The sequence below is a fragment of the Notechis scutatus genome, chromosome 2 (genome assembly GCF_049901735.1).
Source record: "Notechis scutatus isolate UNSWTSFEM ecotype Mainland chromosome 2, rNotScu1.2, whole genome shotgun sequence".
Lineage (NCBI taxonomy): Eukaryota > Metazoa > Chordata > Lepidosauria > Squamata > Elapidae > Notechis > Notechis scutatus.
This window is the reverse complement of record NC_142010.1, coordinates 246,027,090-246,043,357: the sequence shown is the minus strand read 5'-3', so window position 1 is coordinate 246,043,357 and position 16,268 is coordinate 246,027,090. Positions and strand designations below refer to the sequence as shown.

Here is a 16,268-nt window from a genome sequence, read left to right as displayed (position 1 = left end):
TGTTCTGTCCATACTTTAACTGTAGATGTACCAACGATTGGTTCCAGAGCTCACATTCTAGATCTTATAGTTATATTATCATTTTATTTGCTTGCAGCTTTGATGCCCTTACTGGTGAAATGAAAAGAGAGGTCATTGACACTAAGAGCTATGGTGGCCAATGTCGGAAGGTCTTCAGTGGTGACCGGAGAGAATATTATCGACTGAGCGAAAATGTCCTTGCTTATACATTTGAGGTGTGATTAGTTTATTTTCCTTATTGGCATTGTTGGAAGAAATATCCATCTGGTTCAGTTCCAATCCAGGAGAAAGACACTTGAGACAAAATGGAGGCTGGAGGCTGATTGGAAAGAGGGTCCATTGATCAATGAAGCAGAATCACATGGATGATTCTGGGCAGCTGACCACATAGAGTTGAGAGTGTGTATGGGGTTAACTTCTCTTGGGCTTTGCACTTGAGCTTCCTGTTCCTGTGCAATAACATGTATTCTATTGACAGACTCTGATGGGGCCATGTAGGGGTAATGTAGGGGTCATAGCTGGCTCTATAGATTGTCTGAGCTTCCAGGTTTGTTTGAAGTTTGCTGAGATGGTGCAATGAAGGATGTTGGGCAATTCCTATTATGGCTTACTGGCTTAGTCCTGGTTTGGATCTTGAGTGTGGGCTAATCCCATTACTCTGCCTTTGTTCAGACTTTGCTGCAGGGAGTAATAAAACTTGCATTTCTAAAAGCTGCCCCAGCTCAGTATTTGCTTGAGGTCAGAAAGCTGGGGATCTGAGTTTCTGTCTCCCTTAAGATTTTTTTTGTTTCTTTTTTAGGGGAAATATTTTATCCTGCCTTTTTTAATATTCTTCAAAATATTTCATTCTTCTGGGAGGCAGGTTTGTCTTCCCACAGCATATTTCTAATCTATCCATGACCAGACATTAAAAGATATCAGAGCTGACATCAGAGATGTTGAATTAGAACTACATAGTGCTGCTACCTGATGATAAACAGCTAATCCAATCTCTTCCTACCAACAGTTACTAACACCATTAGTAAGAACAGGATTTTTCCCCCATAGCTGTTTCTTGTTTTCATTGGTTGCTTTCTTTAACCCAACATCTCACTATTTGTATTATTACCTTTAGACGCCATCTGGGTTGCCCATCTGGCAGCTATCATAAAAAAATATAGGAGGAAATGTGCATTTATTGACTAGAGTTAATTTGGTGTTACTCCAATTCAGTAATTTCCAGATGTATTGAATTAATAGTTCCCAATATTTCCAGACAGGATTCTTCTTCATTATTTGGTAAGCTTGCTGGGAATTCTAGGAGCACATGTAGCATTTATATCCACAGTATTTCATGTTGACAAAAGCTGCATTAAGGAGACAACCTATATTCATTTCAAGAGCCAGAATGTAACTGTACTGTTTTTAATGAGTCATCAAATATCATGTTTTTTCTTTGCACAGGTGAAAATTGAGAATGAATTCAATACTGAATTTTACAACAGTACCTGGTCCTATATGAAAGAGACAGAGGGTCGTGACACTGGAAATGATTACCATCGATACACACCAGAAAAATATGCAAAAGACCATTCAGAGGTATGTATTGCTTTCCTTTCTTCCTTCTCCAAGTGACCGAAAGGTGAAGCAGACATATCTTTTAGAGTAGGGGTATCAAACTCAAAGCCCAGGGGCTGGATTCGGCCCATGGAGTGCTTAGATCTGGCCCATGGGGCTGCCCTGGAAACAGCAAAAAACTGGCCTGTGGTGCCTCTGCCAGCAAAAACAGAGCTAGGGAGGGCTGCAGGCTCCTGAGTTCCATTTTTGTGGGCAGAGGGTAGTCGGATGCCATCACAGCCAAAAATGGAGCTTGGGAGCCCATTTTCACTGGCAGAATGCTCGGGCCACAACAGGCATCCCCTAAATGAGACATGTTGAGCTGGCCATGCCCTGGTCACACCCACCCCGGCTCCTTGAGGTTAAACACAACCCTGGTGCGGCCCTCAATGAAATTGAGTTTGACACCCCTGTTTTAGAGCTTTACGGTATCTTCAAAATTTACCCATAACAATCTGAATGTAATATCTGTTGGCTTTTTTAACAAAATACAAGTTCAGGTAATATCTTTAGGCCAAGAACTATTTCCATTTTGCTAGGAGCATGACCCATTGTGCATTCAAGAGAGGCTTTAGAAAAATCAGAAAATAAAATACAGGCTGAATAGTCAAGACCTTGTTGATGATCCAAACTCTGTCAAAGATCTTGGAGTACTCATCTCAAATGACCTAAGTGCTAGAGCCCACTGTAACTACATAGCCAAAAAGGCGTTAAGAGTTGTTAACCTAATCTTACGTAGCTTTTTCTCTGGTAATATTACACTAATAACTAGAGCAGACAAAACATTTGCTAGACCAATATTCAAATACAGCTCATCAGTCTGGAACCCACATTACGTATCTGATATTAACACAGTTGAGAAAGTCCAGAAATATTTCACAAGAAGAGTTCTCCACTCCTCTACTCATTGCAGAATACCTTATGCCACCAGACTCGAAATTCTAGACCTAGAAAACCTAGAACTACGCCGCCTTCAGTCCGATCTAAGTATAGTATATAAAATCATACATTGCAATGTCCTACCTGTCAATGAATACTTCAGCTTCAACCATAACAACACTAGAGCAAACAATAGATACAAACTCAAAGTTAATCGCACCAAACTTGATTGCAGGAAATACGACTTCAGCAACAGAGTGGTCAATGTCTGGAATACTCTACCTGACTCTATGGTTTTTTCCCCAAACCCCAAAAACTTTAACCTTAGACTGTCTACTATTGACCTCACCCCTTTTCTAAGAGGTCTGTAGGGGGCGTGCATAAGTGCACCAATGTGCCTACCATCCCTGTCCTATTGTTTCTTTTATATTTTTTTATTTTTCTTATATGTATCCATGTATTCATAACTATGTTTTTAGTTATACCTATTATCTTGTAAGCAATTGACAAATAAATAAAACACAAACAGCTTCCCTGCTAATCAAGTATAGTACTTAGTGTGAAATGGACTAAAGTGCCAGTGAATGCAGTGGGGCGTTCTTCTATTTTCTTCATCTTCTAACAAATTCCAAAAATATATTCTGGAAATGGAATGAGCTGCAGCAGATTTTGAGGCTGCTGGAGTGATGATGCGGAGCTGCGGAAAAGAGCATATCCTCTCCTATTAACAGATGTTTCTAGTAAAATCAGTCAATCTGTAACAGTATGTGGAAGATGGGGTGAAAATATGCTGCCAAGAGAATGGTCAGAAAAGAGATGGCATAGCCTGAAGTAGGTATTAGGCAGACGGCTTGCATATCTTTGTTGCCATCTTTGTTTTGAACTCCTGCGAGGTCGCCGGCCATTGACTTCTAGTTGATAGGCAGTCTTGGCCACGGTGGAAGGTGTCCATACCAGCAGAGTCGGCCTTTTCTCATCTTCTCTATAATTGGTGCCACACCAAAATGTTGTCGAATGATGTCATTTGTGATGTGATCAAGAAGGGAGATGCCCAATATCCAATGAAGCATTTGCATTTCCATGGCATGGAGATAGCTTTCGATCCCTGTTGTTGCTGCCCAGCATTCAGTGCCATACAGTGCAACAGGACGGATGGTTGTCTTGTAAATTTTAGATTTAAGATGGGTTGGCATTCATCTGTCATCTATAACACACCAATGATTTCTCACCAATGCGTCCAGGCTGGATTCACCCTTGCTCGCACCTCACCATTGATGTCATCAATGATGGCAACGTTGATGTTGCCTTGGAGTTGGGATCCCAGGTACTGAAAAATGTCCACCTTCTTTAGGTTTTCTCCATTGATTTGAAGTGTTCTAGGGAGGGATGGTAACAATCTCGAAGTTCTCAGTTTTTTTGATGTTGAGGCAGAGTCTGAAATGGTTGAGGTGATCATTCCATGTTTGAACTTTCTGCTGTAGAAACGTATCAAGTATGTTTAATAAAAGCTGAACAGAATTTTCCAAGCTGTACTCTTATCACTTTAACAATAAAATACAACATATCAACAACTGACATCAAACCAAGAGTGTGAGCTTTTGGTATTAATCACTGAAAGATCAGATAAAGAGAAAGGAAATCAGATGCCAGGAATAAGAAGGGGAGGGCAGGGCAGGGGAAAGGAGAGGAGAGAGGAGGTCCATTTTAACCTACTAATAGGCTGTGGTGACTATTATAGGACTCAACTGAGACAAATGCAGTGGTGCGATTCAACCAGTGTAACAACTGGTTCGGTGACCGCGCGCTTCACATGTGCGCACACAGTATTTATAAAAGACAATTTTTAGCTATAATACTTACCTTCTGCTGCAGCCCCAGTGAGTAAACAGCTGATGCCCAGCAAACCACTCTGCTGCATGAATCAGCTGTGCTCAAAAACAAGAAAATAAAGCACAGGAAAAGGTCAGGGGTGGGTAGGTGGGGCCAAATGATCACCAGAACTACAAACCGGTCCAAACCGGTAGAATCCCACCCCTGGACAAATGCGGATATTTGCCTGTAAACTTCAAAGTTCTATGTACAAGACCCTGTTTGTATATTTCTGAGTACCACTTGTTGGGTAGGAAGTTCTGATAATTGAATTTTGAAGAGTGAAGGTTGAAATAATGACCCGAATATGATACATGTAATGGATACCAGCTCACATATCCAGCCTCTTTTTATGCTTGTGAAAAGAGCTGCCTGATTTATGTCTTATCTTTCCAGAGTAACTATCTTATGGTGATTGAAAATTCGGTGGAAGTTGCACAGTTCCTCAATAATCAACCTACATTTTTAAACCTTGCGGAGCCCTTCTGGCGAGAGCTTTCTAGACTTCCCTCCTTCTATGAATATAATGCATATCACCGACTTATTGAACTTTATGGAACACATTTCCTGCATTCTGGATCTTTGGGAGGATATTACAAAGCCATTTTTCATATCTCTAAAAATAAAGCTAACTCAAGAGGTAATGTTTAAGGTAGTCATTTGTGAACACCAAGGATTTATGAGTGAAATGTCCTCTATTTTTGCATGAATTCTTACTTGTTTGGTTCAGACTTCTTTTACAAGTCAATCAGATGAAAAACATTATCATTTTAGGTCCTGGGTTTCACTGTTTTATTGGGGTGAGGTAAGGCAGGAAGAGCCTTCATAGGTGGTTACACATATTAGTATAATTTTAAAACTCTCTTTATGTTCCACTGCACAGCTCTGCGCCAAATCCAAAAAACTGCACAATTGTGTTTTAACCCTCTGCCTAAATCATGGCACATATTAGATCCATTGTTTCTGCTATTTGCAACGAGAGAAAATAATCATTTTTAAAGTATATCTCTGTGAATGGATTACATAAATTAATAATTTACAGTATTATCCAGCTTGGCCCTGAATCATGTGACTAAACTTGTTTAAAATTGAAATTCCAGTTTGTTAAACCTTGTCTTCATAAAGATGATCATCTGTTTCAGCTATAAATAATATAATGTGAATCTCCAGTATGTTATATGGTTAGGAAGGCAGGGCTATTTCTGGAGTGGTCTCCAGTATGAAATTAGTCTTGCTAATTTCTTTTAGCATTATGAATATTAAGGCATTTCTTACAATCATTTTAGTCCTTACTAAAATTCATGGCACTATTTGGTTTATTAGATTTCCTTTTCCATCCATGGATTGCTTTTATGAATTGCTGAATTACATAAATTCTATTTGTTATCAAGATAAATATTTAAAATGGGTGGTTGTGATTGGTTTCTACATAAAAGTAGAATCAATAAATACATTTGCTCTGTTTAAATAGCAGGCTTATCTTGGGGCCTATAACAACAAAATCTACGGATCAACCTGAAAGATGAATGCACTAATCCATTTTCATGCAATGAAACAAACCTCTTTGATGCTTGTCTGCTTCATTAGGGTACAGTCTAACGGATATGCATAAATGCACTACTTCTGGGTACAATTATATCATTGTAAAGAAGAAGAAAGTGGAATGTGAAACTCTCAACGAACTGGTGAGGCAATCTTCAGGTAAGGCACTGCAGGTATATCCCCAGGAAGATATGAGAATGTTCACTGTCAGCATTCCATGTTAAAGGACTTTGAATAATAGGATAATTCTAGAAATATTAAACTCATATGTTATTGGAAAAGGACATTTCGGCTTACTTGAACACTGTGCATTTCTTTCGAGGTAGAAATGCTGTGAGAAAATAAGAATCATTTTATCTACAAAATACCCATCTAGAAGGTCACAACAGTCCTCTGCTGCTCTTCCAGACCATTGTACCTTAAGAGAGGCTGGGTTACTCTAAAAAGTTGGAATTCTGTGTTTAAAATAAAGATGTAGTTCTTTTAAGCTCTGCATTTTAGTTAAATATAAAGTTCTTAAGAGCACTTATGATTTACCATGTTTATTGACCAGGCTCATAATCCTTTTCATTGGATTGAGTTGTTCAATTTTAAAATGCTCTGTCTGTCCTTCCAGGAGTCCGCAACGATCAGATTAAAGCTGACCCATATGTAGAGGGAGGGGATTCTGGAGCTGTGGCTGGTTTAGCTTTCATAGACGTTAACAATCCAGTTGCAAATACCGAACGATATTCCCGCTGGGCTCATACAGTGTCCCTTCATCCCACAGTTATTAAAAGAAAGGTAAGGCTTTGATTGCTTTAGATTAGGCACAATCTTTTGCAATAATCCAAAGCCAAGCATTTTCATATGCAAAGATGATGAATGGGGTCTTGCTTCTGGTTATTCCATATTGATGTATATTGTAGGCAGGGGTAGGCTTCAAAAAATTTAGCAACCAGTTCTCTGACTGGTTGCCAGGTGGGCATGGCCATAGTGGGTGTGGCCTAGTTGGCCTCCTTCACTATGGTGGGGTGAGTGGGCATTTTCGCCCTCCCAGGGCTCCAGAGGCTTTCCTCAAGCCTCCAGAAGGGCAAAGATGGCCTCCCTGGGCTCCGGAGGCTGTGTGGAGGCTGGAAACAAGCTCATTTCCAGAACTTCCAGGAGGCTCCTTTTTTGCCCTCCCTGGACTCCGGAGGCTTTCCTTGAGCCTCCAGGAGGGCGAAAACGGCCTCCCTGGGCTCCAGAGGCCCACTGGAGGCCAGAAATGAGCCTTTCCAGCCTTCCGGAGCCTCCAGAGGACCCATTTTTCACACTCGCTGAGCCTCTGCATGGGGCCCTACACTTACCTGGGATCCAAAACAGGCCATGTGGAGACTCCTGGGAGGGGTGGAGTGGGGTAGCTGGGACCAGCCCTTCATTGCAACTACTGGTCCAATGAACCAGATGTAAAATTAATATCCGATTCACTCAAACCGGTGCGAACCAGGAGCAGCCCACCCTGATTTTAGGCCAATTCTAAATAAGCTGCATTAAGGCTTATCTCAGTGTGTGATCCCACTATCTATATCTATATGCATATTTTTGTTCACATGATTGCTAAATATATAAGGGACCATGGAACTTGGTTAATATTTTCATTTCTTCCATTAGGTCTACCATATTGGCTGTATGATCACTGCTAGAGTGCAGCAGAAAGCTAGAAGATTTTGTATCTGCTTGCTACAATGTAGTATTGATTAAGATTTTGCAGCCAAAAATATGTTAGCCCTATATTTCACAATGTTTCTCAACCTCAACAACTTTAAAATGTATGGACATTAACTCCTGAGGTTGAGTAACGCTCATAAATCTACACCAGATGTATTGGGAGTTGGTATGAAGTGCCATCTTGTATAAAGGGGCAGACATTCTCTCAACAGTTTTATAAAATAATCTTATAAAAGATTATTTGAATCTTGCAAGATTATAAGATATTGTTAGATTTCAGGATCTCAGGCCTCAGTTGCATACAATCTCATACAAGATTTTAGCATTTCAAAAAAAGAAATAATCATATGGGGGGGTATGTGATTGCTTTCTATGGGAATTACTGATGTTCTAAAGCAGTGTTTGTCAACCTTGGCAACTTTAAGCTGTGGGGACCTCTGGGAGTTGAAATCTATACATCTTAAAGTTGCCAAGGCTGAGACACATTACTCTGAAGCCTCGGGTTGTGAATTCCTGACCCACATAATATCTCTACCTATGGTAGCTATGGCCACCTCTTATAAATCATCCCAGGATTCTGTTTTGGAGCACCCACTGCTCTAAGTTGATTTCATCTTTTCCTATTTCAAACAAAAATAAAATGTTTGCTTTGCTTTCCTATATTTGTTTTGGTTCCTTAAAATTGCTGTTGATAATAAAAGCAGCTTGCCATTAACTTTACTAGACAAGATGAAATGAAAACAATACACTTGTGACCATTTTGCATTCATCAGCAAATTATTTAAAATATTTTAATTAGTCTAAATGTTTTTAGCTCCTGGGCCAGCAGAAATTATGCAACGTCAGATATAAACTATGCAAAAACATACATAGATTTGTATGGAACATAGCTAGGAGACTTGTTTTAAATGCAGGTCAGCTACAGTAAGCAGTTTCATGGATTACTGATTGATTATAAGTCTCAAAATAACTGTAACTTTTCCCTCCTCTTCCGTCCACCCCCTTCTACAGATTATATTTTGAGTGTCAAAATGCTGCTGTTTTTCCCCCCTGAAGCATTTGTCTGAATATTGTTTTACTTTATTTTATGTCATATCATGCAAAGCAGTTGTTCTGTTTTTCATTATTCAGAAATGTTAAACAGATGGTATCTTGGAAGGCAAATGTAATTTCAATTCTTAAAAGGTTTGATTTGCATCAGAATTACTTTAACTCTGGCTTTTATTTTTCTACTCTCTCTTTTTCACTTTTGATGGTATTTGTGTGAGTTTTTGTTTTTGAAACTTATCTTAGAAATGTACCCTTCAGCCCTGCACTGAAAAAATGGGTATATTTACATAATAGAAATCTACTTTTAAAGTACTATGGAACCATAGAAGGGACTTAGGCTGCTGTTAAAATCACAGTTACTGTTTGAAGTTTTAGAAACAAAAAAAAAGAGAAAGGAAATTGATGGGAGTCTGGCATCATATTAATTCAATCAATTTAATAATAAAATAATTATTATTGATAATCACACAGTCAGCCAGATGTTCAGACTGGGTTTAGCATTTTTGTCTACCTATTGAGTCCTTACCAAGGACCTGGGATAAGCAGATTTCAATGTTTGATAGTGTTACAGATATTGTTGCAGGATAGAAGTTATTCCCAGTAAAGCCACCTTCCACAATTGACTGATGGTGAATTTGTCAATGCCTGTGATGTTCAAGTGGTGCTCCAGTTGTTTTGGGACTGCACACAAGGCACTATTACTATTGGTACCTTGCTTGCCTTTGCCACAGTTGTTCTCTTTCTATTTGTAGGTCTTTGCATGTTGTTGTCCTTTCCAGTTCTTTCTCTTCTCTTCTGCTGTCTCCAGGCACTTCCACTATGCAAACTTTTTTGTCTTTCTTATCGACAGTTGTTAAATATTATTATTACATTTTTAAAAGAGAGGAAATCCACAGTTATGCCTTTCATCCTTCTTTCTATCAAGAAATTGTCATGTTAATCTGTTCCCCATCTTCGTCATGTTTCCATCATCTCCAAATCCCAAGATCAAGTCAGTCTTGGCAAAAAAAAGAAGGGGTTGGCAGAGGATGAGATGTTAGAGATAGGGTCATTGACGTAGTGGGCATGAATTTGGGCAAACTCCAGGAGACAATGGATGACCGGGGGGCTTGGCATACTGTGTTCCATGGAGTTGTGTGGTATTGGACAACAAAATATTAATATAATATAGCACTCAGAACCCCTACACTGCCCAGAGCCCCACTCTAAGGGAGATGGCAGTTAAAAAGTATAAAAAACAAATAAATAAATAAATAAATAAACAAAAAATAAATAAACAAACAAACAAAAAACCAGTTAACTAGCTAAATAAATAAATAAATAAATAACTTTTAAGTCCTTTGGATGTTAATGCAAATATGAAGTGTTACAGACAGTGCTCATTATTCTGTGTAGACTTAGTTTAAAATTCAAGTTAATGTATACCAGAGGTATCCAGGCAGAATAGTGGAATTCTTAACGGTCTGCCTTCTATTTAGCTGGCACCACTCTATGAGTTGGTAAAGGAAGTACCATGTGCTTCGGTCAAGAAACTGCACCTGAAAAAGGCAATTGAAGAATATTTGACTGAGAATGACCCCTGCAAGTGCAAGCCATGTCAGAACGGCGGTCAGCCGGCTGTGGAAGGAACTCAGTGCATGTGTTTTTGCAAACCATATACCTTTGGAGCAGCTTGTGAACTGGGAACTCTTGTACAAGATCAGCCAGGTAAGTAGTTCTTCCTCCACAGAAGTCAGGGATTTAATATAGTCTGGACAATGTATAACACTCAATCTTCTCCGTGCATCCTTTTTGTAATTTGGAATATTTCTACAGAGCTGCTACAGAAATTAGTGTAAAGTGCTTTAATGTTGATTGTAAGCTTTTTTAAAAATATATATATAAAAGGTGGTTGTAAAAAAAATTCATTTTTTGCAATGGGGTTGTCAAAGTCTGGAATATCTTACCCAATTCAGCTGTCTCAGCTACTAATTTTCACAGTTTTAATTCCAAGGTTTGTAAGGGGGCATGCATAAGGACCCTATTGTCCTGTCACATTTTAGGTTTTTTTAAATTTTGTTCTTTCAAATTTATAATTTCTGTTTGACGACCACCTAAATAGAAATTGTATGATTGCATTAAACATACCGTAGAATTAGAATTAGAATTAGAATTCTTCCTCGTGTGATTGGACACACAAGGAATTTGTCTTGCGAGGAAAATGCTCTCAGTATACATAAAAGAAAAGACACATTCGTCAAGAATCAGAAAGTACAACACTTAATAATAGTCATGGGGTACACTAAGCAATCAAATCATACTAGGAAACAGTCAATATAAATCGTAAGGATACAAGCGACAAAGTTACAGTCATACAATCACAAGTGGGAGGGGATGGGTGATAAGGAGTGATGAGAAGATTAATAATAATAGTAGTGCAGACTTAGTAAATAGTTGGACAGTGTTGAGGGAATTATTTGTTTAGCAGAGTGATGGCGTTCGAGAAAAAACTGTTCTTGTGTCTAGTTGTTCTGGTGTGCAGTGCTTTATAGCATCGTTTTGAGTGTAGGAGTTGAAACAGTTTATGTTCAGGATGTGAGGGGTCTGTAAATATTTTCACAGCCCTTTTTTTGACTCGTGCAGTATACAGCTCCTTGATGGAAGGCAGGTTGGTAGTAATTGTTTTTTCTGCAGTCCTAATTCTCCTCTGAAGTCTGTGTCTGTCCTGTTGGGTTGCAGAACCAAACCAGAAAGTTATAGAGGTGCAGATGATAGACTCAGTAATTCCCCTGTAGGGGAAAAAAAAAAGCTATTCTCTGACTGTAACTAATATCAGGCTAAGCAAAGTAGTGTTTATGGGAACATACTTAACAGTAACTCATGAGTTTTTAGATAAACTGCATTTATAAGAATGAAACTATATACAGGCTGTCCTCATGTAGTAACTACCTCTTACAATGATTACTTGCAATGATGGTGATGAAAAAGTAAAATCCCTTCCCACGCCGCTTACTTGGGACTCCCACCATTTCCTGCTTAACCATTTACACATCGTAGGGTTACAACGACAACCGGGACTGATGTAGTCATGTGACATTGCACTTTACAATTGCATCACTTAGTGACAGCAACTCCAGTTCCCATTGCTGCTGCTGCTATAATCTGAGGACTACCTGTGAAGCAAAGGAAAGCTGAAGTAAATCATAAACCCAGTTGCAGCTTCACTTAGCAGCCACATTGCTTAAATGACCGAATTGCCGGTCCCAATTTTGGTTGCTAAATGAGGACTGCCGGGTCTGATAGTTAAAGATCAGGCTTCTTAATATTAGACAGGAAAGGAACCGATACATATTTAGGAGCATTTAAGGAGAAATAAATTGAGAGTGAAACCTTTCACTCCAGTCATGGAAGATCATCTCTTTTTTCCCCTCAGTTCCTTCTGCGCATCAGAAATCCTTGCACAAGATAGTGTAATCCACAAAGAGAGCTATGAGTATCTCCTGTCTCCTAACCTTGTGGTACATACTGGCTGCTCTGTTACACAACATACTTATTAAATGAACATCCAAAACATTTAATTGATGTGGTTAAGCATAATAGTGTGAACTCTGATGCTAAGTATAACCCAATGAAAGCCTTTTGATTATGATGGGAAGAAATCTAAAACACAAAGAAGCAAATAAATACTGAAACACTTTCAATGTTGTTTCCAAGATACCTATAGCTGAGCAATAAATGTTCTATGATTATTTAGTTCCCAGGTTCTTCCCTTCAGTAGGAAAGAGCTAAGAAAGGGTTTGGTGTAGAGCAGTTTTTCTCAACTTTAGCCACTTTAAGACGAATGGACTTCAACTCCCAGAATTCCCAGGCAGCATAGCTAGGGAATTCTGGGAGTTGAAGTCCACTTGTCTTAAAGTGGCTAAGGTTGAGAAACACTAGTGTAGAGTGTACAACATCCAATCCACCGATCACCACCTGAACACGGGACAGCTGTAGCATCACAAGCACAGCTGTTAAAAAGTGTAACACAACCTTTGGTCTGCATTTGTAGAATCATAATGTCCAATATATGGGAAGTAATAGCATCACTCTGTTCTGTATTGTATGGTTCCATCTTCTGCTATTGTATTTGTGAAAAGCAAATGAGCCATCTTGAAACCACATTCTACAAGGAAATGTTGAAACAAATGTGTATTTACCCAGTATAAGTTGAAACAAAAGTGTTTCCCGATTGCTACAGAGGGTAGATTTAATATCAGTTAATGGACATTACATTGAGGTTGATTTTGGTTATGTACCAGTCACAGTAAGAATTGTTTGACAGTGAAAGATATTTTCTCAAATATTTAGAGGTAATTGAATCCCAATTGCAAAAGGAGGAAGCTTAGCAAAAAACAAAAGGAGTGAGTCACCAGTACATTTTCAAAGGAAAACAGGAGGGCCTTCACAGGATAAATGTGCTTCCTCGTCATCAGTTGGAGATGCTAGAAAATACTGACAGATGTTCCAGGTCAAGAAAAGTCCATGTCAAGTTCAATAATTGATGAAAACAAAACATTTCAGAAAAAGAAGGGAAAATAGGAGCATTCATTGTTAAAAAAAAAAAATCCCTATAATGAAGACTTGGGTTCTGGAGGTATATAAATGGAAAACTAATGGACTTGCATCAGGGAAGCTCTGTCTTATATCTGATATTATGGTTCCAGCTCTGATTATGGGGTTAAATTACAATTTTACAATAGGCAAGCTTTTTCTTTCATGTTATAGGAGTCATTAATGGAGGTTGGAGCTGCTGGTCTTCTTGGAGCCCATGTACTAGTGGAAGGAAGTCCAGAAGTCGGAGTTGTAATAATCCTTTCCCACAGGGTGGTGGAAGATCTTGCATTGGGGAAAGCTTTCAAAACCCTCAGTGTGAGGATGAAGAGTTGCAACATTTTCGGTAGGAATACTATTGATAGTCAATTTAAAAGATAAAGGTTCCCCTCGCACATACGTGCTAGTCGTTTCCAGCTCTAGGGGGTGGTGCTCATCTCCGTTAAAAAGCCGAAGAGCCAGTGCTGTCCGAAGATGTCTCTGTGATCATGTGGCTGGCATGACTAAATGCCAAAGGCGCACGGAACGCTGTTACCTTCCCACCAAAGTGGTCCCTGTTTTTCTACTTGCATTTTTACATGCTTTCAAACTGCTAGGTTGGCAGAAGTTGGGGCAAGTAACGGGAGCTCACTCTGTTACGTGGTGCCAGGGATTCGAACCGCCGAACTGCTGACCTTTCTCATCGACAAGCTCAGCATCTTAGCCACTGAGCCACTGTGTCCCTATAGTCAATTTAAGATCAACATATAAAAATATTTTTGACAATGGTGCACACTCACATACACAAGGCTATTCAGCATTAGACATATTCAAATTTATTATCAATTGCAGAGGTGTGTGTGTGTGTGTGTATACACACATATGCATATATACACACACATACACACAATATATATAATGCCATACAATTTATACTCAATGTTGAATAATCTTGTAAAATAGTGTCTTCGACTAGTCTTCTCTTCCATTTCTCCCATATCTGGAACATTTTACCTTCAGAGGTGAGGTGGGCCCCCACTTTTCTGGCCATAGGAAAGAGAGTTAAGACCTGGTTCTGTAAATTGACATGGGGGATCTAAGAGGGATATGCCACCCTGGCAGTGGTTGGTGTGACATAAAGATGCTTCCTCTGCCTCAGCAATTTTGTAATAGCTAAATTTTTAATATTGTTTTTAAGTTTGTTTGAACTCTTTTTGTTTATTCTTTTATAGTATAGTATGTTTTTTTATTGTAAACCAATTCAGATTCACTTAAGTGAGCTGGGCAGTGTAGAAATGTGATAGAGGATAGCTAGATAGAATAGAATTCTTTATTGGCCAAGTGTGATTGGACACACGAGGAATTTGTCTTTGATGCATATGCTCTCAGTGTACATGAAAAAAAATACATTCATCAAGAATCATAAGATACAACACTTAGTGATTGTCATAGGATACTAAATAAGCAATCAAATCATACTAGAAAACTAAATAATACAATATAAATTGTAAAGATACAAGCAACTAGGTTATAGTCATAAGGGGGAGGAGATAGGTAATAGGAAGGATGAGAAGAATAATACTAATACAGTCTTAGTAAATAGTTTGACAGTGTTGTGGGAATTAGTTGTTTAGCAGAGTAATGGCATTCGGGGGAAAAACAGTCCTTGTGTCTAATTGTTCTGGTGTGCAGTGCTCTATAGCATCGTTCTGAGGGTAGAAGTTGAAACAATTTATGTTCAGAATGTGAGGGGTCTGTAGATATTTCACATATTTCAGAGAGGGGGGGGGATGGATGCATGAAGCATTTTGAAACAAAAGGTGACAAATATCTTGAAGGGTATTTGATAAAATGCAGTCTGTCATGTTTTGCTTTGTAGAACAATTGAGCCACACTGCTTTGATACTTCTGGAACTGTCAGAGAATCCTGCCCATCACCACCTCCCTTGGAAAATGGATATGTTGAAGTAAGTAAGTCATAGAAGAATACTCCTTGGATTCCAAATTTGTGTGCAGATACAGAAATGTAACTTAGATTGACTTATTCAGAAAAAAGCCCCATATGTGGTTTATTTTTATCACTGGCATTGAAACAGTCTGATTTTCCTGGTAGCATGACTATAGTAATTCAATCCCTTGGGATAAGACAGCTAGAACAGAAGGACCACAATCATTTGACATACTTCATTACACCCACTGAAGTATTTTCTCTCTTTTCTACCTTCTCTCCTCTTTTTGGAAGATAGGCAAGATGTTTTTGACTTCTTAACTATTTTCACCAAAGATCCAGAGACTATATTACTGCTAGAAGGTTTTTTGTGGTCCTATTATTGTTCTACAGAAAAAAATACTCAATTCCAACTGTTACTGATATTTCAAAAATGCACAAGCCAAAGAAAAACCACTGTTGTATTGTTTGATATATTTCCTAAGAATATTCTGCATATAAAATTTGTTTGTTCAGTTCAGTAATTCTCAAGGCTGTTGGTTTTTCCTAGGACGCTGATTCATTCTATCCTGTGGGGAAAAGCATCCATTATGCTTGCAACACTGGATACGTAATTGTAGGAAACCCAGTTGCTACCTGTGCTGAAGGCTTGAAGTGGACTATTGGAGCGATCAACTGCCAGAGTATGTATAAGAATAGCAGATAATTACTGCTAAAACAGACCAAAAAGTCTGTTTAGTCCTATATCTTTTTCCATAAAGGCCAAAGAGACCACTTTAGAATGACTGTAAGTAGGATAAAAATATAATATCACTACTTTAGTGGTATTCCCTAAAGATTGGTATTGGGACGGATAAGCCCTTTTAGCTGGAAGAAACAATATTTGTTGACATCCATCTGAACAGTGTTTCTCAACATCCACAGCTTCAATTCCCAGAATTTCCCAGACAGAGTTGAAATTCACATAACTTACAAACTATTGCAATTGAGTAACACTGCATGAGGGTATTGACTTCACTGGATTTTCTCACCAACTTGTCAGTTGTTGATAGGAAAGGAAATTGCCTAGATCTACAGTTTTAAGTATGTACTTGGTCAGTGTTAGTGAACCTTTTCACCGCTG

At 38.7% G+C, this 16,268-nt stretch overlaps 1 protein-coding gene across 1 annotated transcript in view; it reads left to right on the top strand.

Moving 5' to 3' along the window:
- The window catches only part of C7 (complement C7), a 34,086-nt gene that overhangs the window by 9,866 nt on the left and 7,952 nt on the right, over positions 1-16,268 (top strand). The window contains exons 6-14 of the mRNA XM_087958484.1: positions 98-236; positions 1,465-1,599; positions 4,762-5,005; positions 5,953-6,066; positions 6,524-6,690; positions 10,125-10,353; positions 13,393-13,564; positions 15,077-15,164; positions 15,696-15,828. Of these exons, the coding sequence (XP_087814610.1) occupies positions 98-236; positions 1,465-1,599; positions 4,762-5,005; positions 5,953-6,066; positions 6,524-6,690; positions 10,125-10,353; positions 13,393-13,564; positions 15,077-15,164; positions 15,696-15,828 (1,421 nt within the window). The remainder of the gene's footprint in view (positions 1-97; positions 237-1,464; positions 1,600-4,761; positions 5,006-5,952; positions 6,067-6,523; positions 6,691-10,124; positions 10,354-13,392; positions 13,565-15,076; positions 15,165-15,695; positions 15,829-16,268) is intronic.